This window comes from Borostomias antarcticus, assembly GCF_949987555.1.
Source record: "Borostomias antarcticus genome assembly, chromosome: 17".
Classification (NCBI taxonomy): domain Eukaryota; kingdom Metazoa; phylum Chordata; class Actinopteri; order Stomiiformes; family Stomiidae; genus Borostomias; species Borostomias antarcticus.
The window spans coordinates 16,940,011-16,950,010 of NC_140250.1; the positions used below are offsets into that span (position 1 = coordinate 16,940,011).

General features: G+C 48.0%; 1 protein-coding gene across 1 annotated transcript in view; it reads left to right on the forward strand.

Moving 5' to 3' along the window:
* Positions 1-10,000, forward strand: part of tmeff2a (transmembrane protein with EGF-like and two follistatin-like domains 2a) — an 82,745-nt gene that overhangs the window by 38,362 nt on the left and 34,383 nt on the right. The window contains exon 4 of the mRNA XM_084451955.1: positions 3,430-3,456. Coding sequence (XP_084308081.1) covers positions 3,430-3,456 — 27 coding nt within the window. The remainder of the gene's footprint in view (positions 1-3,429; positions 3,457-10,000) is intronic.

A 10,000-nucleotide genomic window follows, 5' to 3' on the forward strand; every position in this document is an offset into this window, starting at 1 on the left:
ACGCCACCTAGAGAGAGAGCTTATGACGTATCTTACGATGAACGTAGTGCTATGATGGCTCTGGGAAACACAGCCCAGATATGTTCTCTGGGTTGATTTCTATATTAGCTGGGAGAAATGGTAAAGAGACAGTGGAAAATCAAACAAATCTAATCAGAACATGTTGGCTCTAACTTGTCTTTATCCTGGCATCCCCGACTTCTACTGGTTAACCTGTTTCCGTGTGCACATACAATGTGTGCAATTGTTTTTTGTTTGTTTTTGTTTAATCCTCTCTTGGGTTTCTGTTTACTGTACATGCTGACTGGACAGCCGGCTCCTCGGCAAACACTCCTGACAGCGAGTGACAGCAGGGTCGGCTCGTCCATGGTCCCTGTGTGACACAGCCCAGGCCAGAATGTCAGCTGCGTCAGACTCCGCTGTCACTGCCAACGATAAACAGACAGGGAGCAAAGGTGCCAAAAGCCTATGACCCTCAGAAACAGGGACATGTGTTCCTTTAGGGTTACGGCCTGTTTTCCCCTAGAAAGTCGTCCTTGTACAAATATTTTCCCAGATAATCTGTTTGGGGTTGTGAAACTCTGTAGATAATTAATAGGGGTTAGGATAAAACTAATTTTTTTCAGTGTTTTTGTGTGGCAACACTGCCTTTTGTCACGTTTGTCAGATGTCAGTCTGACTTTAAGCAAAACAGTTATCTCAGTATGAATGAGAGGTGACGTTCATGTTTTTATCCAGTTAGCGTTTTGCTAATCAACCCCTTAAGCTCATGACAATACACAGTATATATGACACATTAGCTTGGTGACATGAAACTTTGAAAAGGGGGTCAATTTCAGAGAGAGGCCCAAGGCTAATACTAGCACAGAATTTGTGAAGTCAGTTCATTGAACTCACTATAAACTAAGGCAGTCGCAGCTGATTGGGGGCATGTGCTGAGTTGACTTGGAAGCAGCAGCAGCTCAATCTAAAATATCAAGGGATCGAAGAAAATCGAAAAAAGTGCTGAGTCACCTCTCTCCTGCATTGATTATTTCTGATGAAAGAGGTGAAGAACATATTTCCATCTGTACTGTAAGTTTTGTCTGAGAAAAAAGTAATTAATAGACAATTTTTCAATCTTACGTAGGCATATATTCCAACATTCGACCTTATAGTTTTTGATCCATAGAGATGATTGAAATGGGGTAAAAATGCTATTGGTAAATGTGTGTGTCTTTTACACTGTACGTGGGTGATTTAATTTGTTTGCGCAGGCATGAAAGTGTGTGTGGGAGTAATGCTGCCTACATACGCTACTCTGGATGAAATCATTACAGCGTTGCTTCTGGTTGGTGTCACATGCTGTTGTCTGGTCACAGCTCTAGCCGGGGAATTATAATGAAAGCCTTGTGCAGCCGAAATAACCCATTAAGACTGGAACATGAGCTATTACAGTATAATGAGAAGTGGTTTGATCCACTCTGCTACCTGCATAGAAGACAATATCCATCAAATCCCTCCATTGTCTGGGAGGAAGAGAGTGGGCTATAGAAGTGTGTGTGTGCATGCGTGCGTGCGTGTGTGTGTGCGTGCGTGCATGCGTGTGTGTGTGTGTGTGTGTGTGCAGCATGGTCTCAGGTGTATGCGTCAGGGTAAGGTTAATAACATCCCCTCCCGGCCACTCTTCCAACCCTTCGCTATGTGCTGCCACTCGATGACACACATGCCCTTGAAGGATCTATAATTCCAAATACCTGAGCAGAACCATCTGTTCCTCTCTCCCTGGTCTCACTTTTCTTTGTATCCTCCTATTTTTAGTGTCTTGTTTGTCTGTATTGTCCCTCCCCCCCTCCCCCCACCCCACGCTCTCTCTCTCTCTCTTTCACTCTCTCTCTCTCCCTGCCTCTCTCTCTCTCTCTCTCTCTCTCCCCCTGCCTCTCTCTCTCTCTCCCTGCCTCTCTCTCTCTCTCTCTCTCCCTGCCTCTCTCCCTCTCTCTCTCTCCCTGCCTCTCTCTCTCTCTCTCCCTGCCTCTCTCTCTCTCTCTCCCTGCCTCTCTCTCTCTCTCCCTGCCTCTCTCCCTCTCTCTCTCTCCCTCTCTCTCTCTCTCCCTGCCTCTCTCTCTCCCTCTCTCGCTCTCTTTCTCTATCTTTCTCTCTCTCCCTGCCTCTCTCCCTCTCTCTCCTTCTCTCTCTCCCTCTCTCTCTCCCCCTCTCTCTCTCGCTCTCTCTCTCTCTCTCTCTCTCCGCCTCTCACTTCCTCCTCTCATACATATTCCAAAACCAGGATGCTAAAATATATTTTATGCTCCATTAATCCCTCTGAATACATACTGGTCCCCTGTGCCAAAGCGACTGATAAAACATTGAACATTCCCACGTTGTGGATGTCTAAGACTTGACTGTGAACAGTACTGCAGCATTTGGAAAATGCATTGAATGCATAACAAAAGATTAACATTTTTAATTGAAACGTTTACAGTATTAAAATGCCTAATCTATTTCTATATAACTTTTATCAAACATAAATCTTGGTTGTTTCAAGAATGATTAGGGTTAGATTTATTACATTTAGAGTGCTAATACTGTATGAGGTAAGGCATTGAAGCCACTGTCCAGGCTACACAGTAGTTCTCTCTTCTGAAAACAAATCCATATACTCAATACCCAAAAACTTAATACAAAAATGGTTATTAACACTGAAATTAGATATCACGTTATCCCATAACCAGACCGAACACGTTTTACAGTTTCTGGTTTCTGGTTTTATCATGTCTGCCGATACGGCCTCGTACAGGAAACCCCTGATGGGGATCTGGTGCCTGGTTCACCCAGACCCCCCCCCCCCCCCCCCACCAGGCTGCCCAGCCCAGGAGCCCCAGACTCCCCCCCCCCCCCAGGCTGCCCAGCCCAGGAGCCCCAGACCCCCCCCCCCCCCCAGGCTGCCCAGCCCAGGAGCCCCAGACTCCCCCCCCCCCCCCCAGGCTGCCCAGCCCAGGAGCCCCAGACCCCCCCACCCCCCAGGCTGCCCAGCCCAGGATCCCCAGACCCCCCCCCCCCAGCCTGCCCAGCAGCAGCTCAGGTTACCCCCGCCCCGGTTCCTATAAGTGCCCGTCAGTATCCCTTTCACAGACGTATCGTTAAACAACAGTGTAAGCTAGATGTCTTTGGGAGGTTTACAAGGATTGGCCGGTATCGGTGCCATCCTACAGACGGAGTCACATAGCATGAAAACATATTGAACAACGGGAAAAAGACAACTGCCTCGCGTAGGGATAGTGTTAGTGTCCAGAGGATACTGACTGGATACGTACACACACGCACGCACGCACACACACACACACACCCAGGCACACACACATTATAAAACGTCTTGTTTCATCCGTGTGATTGCGCAGGGCCCCTCTGATGTTCTCAGTGCTTAATGGGCGTGTTTGTTCTTCCTCACAGATGCTGGTTCCGGATCGGGAGACGACGGTAAGACTGCTCTGCTCTCTTCCTTTCCCAGCATGCAGTGCGTCGTATGCTCTCCCCCTGTGCTGCTGACTCTCTGTTGCGTGTCGAGCTCCCGGCTCTCGTACTGTTGACAGAGGCCGGACTTGTACATGCAGGTCAAATGCCCGGCCGCATATATGTGTATCATGCATATTCGCTCATTGTCTTTCCAGCACACACACACGCACGCGCATGCACACGCACACACATGCGCACATACACACGCATGCACACACACACGTGCGCATGCACACGCACGCACACACATGCACACACACACGCACACACACACGCATGCGCACACACACGCACATACAGTACACACGGACACACATGCACACACACACGCACACACACACACACACACACACACACACACACTTCTTTCCCCTCACATTATCCAGTGGGAAAATGCAATTATAGCCACGTCCGTATTTGGAGAAGAAAATAAGGCGATGGTGGTTACCTTCCCTGCCAGGGTGTGACAGATGAGAGACAGGAGAGCCCAGCCTGCTGCTCCCACCAAGGAAGGGGAGGAAATGAGTGTAAATTAGTCTCTCGTCTGAAGGATGTGTGTCGCCGCCTCCCCCCTCCTCACACCCTCTCTCCTCCCCCCTCACTCTGTGCTCATGGCTGGATGCTAGAGGCGGCGCCACGGGTGGAGTAGAAGCTTCCAGTGACTCCCTGAGGGTGTGAGTGTGTCTGAGTGAGGAAGTGCGTTCTGTGTTTTCACGTGTACGTTTTTGTGTATGTGCGTGCGCGCGCGTGTGTGTGTGTGTCTCAGAGGTTTTTCAGTGTGTGTGTGTGTGTGTGTGTGTGTGTGTGAGGTTGTTTCATTGTGTTTTCACTGTGCAGAGGAGTGGAGGAGGGGACTGAGAGGTGAACTCTTGATGGAGGGATGGAGAGATGGAGGATGGAGAGATGGAGAGATGCAGCTAGGGAGTGAGGGGCAGAGAGAGAGAGAGAGGGGGGGGGAGAGAGAGAGAGAGGGGGGGTGAGAGAGAGAGAGGGAGAGTGAGAGAGGGGGAGAGAGAGAGGGAGAGAGAGAGAGAGAGAGAGAGGGGGAGAGAGAGATAGAGAGAGAGGGAGAGAGAGAGAGAGAGAGCGAGAGAGAGAGATGTCAGTCTCTCCAGTATGTATTACGTATGTCTACGGGAGTACTGTAGCTTATCTGGATGGGGTTTCATTTGCGGCCTGACCCAACAAAAATGTGAAGGGTCTGGAGATTTTAATTTGATTTTCGACTCGCAGACCAAGAAGGCCTCTGGATGCAATCGGATAGACCAACGAGAGTAGAGCAGTGACACGGGGGTTACTCATCCTATCAAGTGGGCACCGTCATCATATCAGACCACCCCATAGACGAGTGGTTGTGATTGGCTCAGCCAATATCCGCTTGGGTGGAAATCAGTTTGAACTGGCGGATGTCCAGACTGATACGAAGTGATAGGGAGTGAAAGAGAATGTGAGCTCACATGATAAGGATGGCAACATCAGACGGGTTTATCCATGCGTTCGCATCCGTGTGTACGTGTGTGTGTACGTGTATGTGTGTGTGTACGTGTGTGTATGTGTCTGATCTGACGACCTGTATATGTTTGCGATAGATATGAGAACAGCCAGCGCTCTACTGTATGGAAACATGCAGCCGGTGGAAGGAAGGGTGGAATGAAGGAAGGATGGAAGGATGGAAGGATGGAAGGAAGGAAGGAAGAATGGAAGGAAGGAAGGAAGGATGGAAGGAAGGAAGGAAGGAAGAGAGGAAGGAAGGAAGGAAGGAAGGAAGGAAGGAAGGAAGGAAGGAAGGAAGGAAGGAAGGAAGGAAGGAAGGAAGGAAGGAAGGAAGGAAGGAAGGAAGAGAGGAAGGAAGCTAGGAAGGAAGGAAGGAAGGAAGGAAGGAAGGATGGAAGGAAGGAAGGAAGGAAGGAAGGAAGAGAGGAAGGAAGGAAGGAAGGAAGGAAGGAAGGAAGGAAGGAAGGAAGGAAGGAAGGAAGGAAGGAAGGAAGGAAGGAAGGAAGGATGGAAGGAAGGAAGGATGGAAGGTCGGACACGGGGGAGGAGATGAACCCTTCTGCGAGGTCAGCCAGAGAAAGCAAGCGCACGCGGCGTCCAGAAGAGATGAGCAAAACAGATAGAGGAGAGAGGGGGAGGTGGGCGGGAGGCGGGCGAGCGATAACGAGAGGTCGGACCAAGAGAGAGAGAGAGAGAGAGAGAGAGAGAGAGAGATGGAGGGAGGGTCAGCGGAGATAAGGAGGAGGGATAGCAGAAGAGGTAGAGATGGATAGAGAGATATCAGGAGGGGAGGGAAGGGGAGGATAGGGAGACGGAGGGGAGAGAGGGTGGGGGGTGATAGAGAGTTTTATGGGCGGCGGAGAAGGTTAAAGTCAGAGATATAAAAGGCGCGTTAGGGTAACTCAGAGGCCCTAGCAGAGGAACAGTCCCCAGTAAAAATCAAATGTCTGCTAATGGCCGATGATAAATCTAGCCAGAGAGAGCTCGCCTCAGGTCTCAGGTCTGGTCCGTTTAGACCCGGACAGATAAGGAGGTTCTGTGGAGGATGTGTGTGCAGATGTGAGTGTGTATATTTGTATACCATATATATGTGTGTCTTGGTTATCTGACAGCACACAAGGCGGCTGTAGATTGAGATGCCCTGTGGACACATGGGCATCAGCGTGGTCACGTGGCTCCACACACACACACACACACACACACACACACACACACACACACACACACACACACACACACACACACACACACACACACACACACACACACACACACACACACACACACACGTACAGACTGGGTGGTAGCCTACATGTCAGTCTTACCATTAAAGTGCTTAAAGTGGTCACTAGATGCTGAGCTAAGGTCAGTTTTAACTAACCTCATGAAAGCGGAGGGTAGGTTCATCTAAACTGTAGATCTGTGACTGCCAGACGACCAGACAGAACTAGCTCTCCTCTGGAACGCCACCATCTCCAGACCCTTAGACTCTCTGGCCTACTGACATTGTAGTGACCCAATTTCCCCCCAGTTAAGGACCTGGGCTTGTTCCCCTAGCCAAATGAGGTAGTTTATCACCATCAAAACATTGTCCCACAACGCGTTGAGTCGTAGAGACAGTATTTAAATGGTAAAATAAGACTCCATTACCAGAGCTGCCCTTTGGAAACCCTGGCCACCAGGCCAGTGCAATGGTCTATTGCCTAACTATCAATATTGATAGGGAACTCCTTAAAGTATCTCTCTGCTTTTCTTTTCTTCTTTCTTTCTTTCTTTCTTTCTTTCTTTCTTTCTTTCTTTCTTTCTTTCTTTCTTTCTTTCTTTCTTTCTTTCTTTCTTTCTTTCTTTCTTTCTTTCTTTCTTTCTTTCAGAAAGAGGCTTTGTGAATTTATTGTAAGGCATACATACGGTACAGTACTGTACAGCTACTGTTTTATTATGCTGGGCAAGGCACGCCTCTGTGTGTGTGTGTGTGTGTGTGTTTATGAAGTAATCCAGGGATAAACACAACACTTAAGTTAATTAAAATACCATAGCTCAAGTGAGGTAATAAATCAGACAGTCATTCTGAAACCACAGGGATATGGATTTTGCCTTCCCTTCATTAATTTGAATTATGTGTGAGAGTCCAGTACCGACCAATTATGAATTCAATTTCAATTGATCTCCTATAGTCAATATACTACTACAGTGCATGCGACTTAGTAAAAGGTTATCAAGACATCCCTGCAGTATGCTGATATTGTACTGTAAGCTCTCATTTATACATGCAGTATGGAAATTACTGGCTGGCCAAGTTAGCAAGTATTGTATATCTTTTTAGAGCAATTAAGTTGCTCCTAAAGTAAATACAATACTTGTTGACTTGGTCAGCCAGTAACTGTGTTGCCAGTAAAAAATCAAACAGCTGTGAGAGCAGCTAAACATGCTATTCTTTAGCCACTACTGTTGTGTGAATGCAAATCACGGGGTTCCTTGGGACTGTGAAGAGTATTAATGAGACTTCCCCTGACCACCACCGTGTTTAAAACAACAACAACAACAAAACAACAACAACACCAACCCAGCTGTGGTGAGAGCAGAGGCCCGCCGCGCCGTCTCCACGCCGACGGAACCGGCCGGCCCCCGGTGGCAGCGCCATCGCCATGGTAACGAGGTTAGAGGTTTAGGAAAGCGAATAATCTAATCACACCACTTTTTGCTGCAGCGATAAGGCCTGGGCCTCTGTTGCTGGTGGGTTGCGCGTGTGCGTGTGCGTGTGTGTGTGTGTGTGTGTGTGTGACAGGAGAGTGTGTGGCCAAGAATGACCAAATAGGAAACACAGAAATCCCCAGAGGTGAGCCAGAGGTGCTTAAAACTACTACCCACGCATGACTACTGGCTGCTTTGAGCTTGACTTTCTCTACAATTACCTGAACTCATTAGCTCATAAGAAAAGATACCAGGTCAGCCTATTACCAGGAGGGAGGCTTACTATTCTGATGCCCAAATGTTAGCATTTCCTCAGATGTACTGACGCCTGATTAAAGACATTCATTTCCATGACCTCTGCAGGCCACAGCTTGCTTTACATATACTGTACATCATTTGTATATGTAAAGCAAAACGCAGTGCAAGAAGGTAGGTTAGGGTGGTAAATGGACTGCACTTATATAGCACTTTTCCACCTTAGCGGCACTCAAAGCGCTTTACAATGGCCTCTCATTCACCCATACACCAATGGTGGTAGCTGCCATGCAAGGTGCTAACCTGCTCATTGGGAGCAATTTGGGGTTAGGTGTCTTGCTCAAGGACACTTCGACATGTGGACAGTCGGAGCTGGGATTCGAACCACTGACCCTTCGATCGTTGAATGACCCGCTCTACCAACTGAGCTACAGCCACCTCCCTACTCCACTGTGGAGGCATTAAAGTGCTGTGCTTGTGACCGAAGGCCCCTGAGCCTGACCCTAACCCTGTAAACCTATCCCTATCCCTAAGCCTGTAAACCTAGCCCTAACCTTAACCCTGTAAACCTAGCCCTAACCTTAACCCTGTAAACCTATCCCTATCCCTAAGCCTGTAAACCTAGCCCTAACCCTAACCCTGTAAACCTAGCCCTAACCTTAACCCTGTAAACCTAGCCCTAACCTTAACCCTGTAAACCTAGCCCTAACCCGCCTATCTATGAGTTTAATACCTACCTAACCCTAAGCACACTAGTGCTAAACCTAACTCTAACCATAAGCACACTAGTGCTAAACCTAACTCTAACCCTAAGCACACTAGTGCTAAACCTAACTCTAACCCTAAGCACACTAGTGCTAAACCTAACTCTAACCCTAAGCACACTAGTGCTAAACCTAACTCTAACCCTAACCACACTAGTGCTAAACCTAACTCTAACCCTAACCACACTAGTGCTAAACATAACTCTAACCCTAACCACACTAGGGCTAAACCTAACTCTAACCCTAACCACACTAGTGCTAAACCTAACTCTAACCCTAACCACACTAGTGCTAAACCTAACTCTAACCCTAACCACACTAGTGCTGAACCTAACTCTAACCCTAACCACACTAGTGCTAAACCTAACTCTAACCCTAACCACACTAGTGCTAAACCAAACTCTTACCCTAAGCACAATGACAACAAGTGTAACGCCTAATTTTGTCCAAGTAAGTGTAACCATCCATGTTGGGTTGATTAAACTCACTCGGTGTGTTTGCAAGTGAGGGGACCTGAGCTCAAACCCTGTGTGGGTGTTGAGTGTGGGTGGGAGATGACGAGCAACGCAATGACACCTGTTTAATAAGCAGCACATAGAAATAGAAATAATCAAAGTAAGTGAGAATTGTCTAAATAATAGACGACGAAAATTATGGCTGTAGGGAAATTTAGTGGAGACACTTAATGGATTATAAAGATTGATCACAGCAGTCCAAAACAGTCCAGACATCCATCTGCTTATCACTCCAAGCAAGTTCTCACATGGTGGAGAGAAGATGTCTATGAGCTTTTAATTTCACTCCGTCAATAATGTTCTATTCTCTGTGCGCTGAGAGGATTTCTGTAGGGGACAAAAGCAGTCCTCAAAACCCCAGAGTTTCCTCATCCCTCTGTCATCTCTCTCTCCTCCTCATCCCTCTGTCATCTCTCTCTCTTTCCTCATCCCTCTGTCGTCTCTCTCTCCTCCTCATCCCTCTGTCATCTCTCTCTCCTCCTCATCCCTCTGTCATCTCTCTCTCTTTCCTCATCCCTCTGTCGTCTCTCTCTCCTCCTCATCCCTCTGTCGTCTCTCTCTCTTTCCTCATCCCTCTGTCATCTCTCTCTCTTTCCTCATCCCTCTGCCGTCTCTCTCTCCTCCTCATCCCTCTGTCGTCTCTCTCCTCCTCATCCCTCTGTCGTCTCTCTCTCCTCCTCATCCCTCTGTCATCTCTCTCTTTCCTCATCCCTCTGTCATCTCTCTCTCCTCATCCCTCTGTCATCTCTCTCTCTTTCCTCATCCCTCTGTCATCTCTCTCTCGTTCCT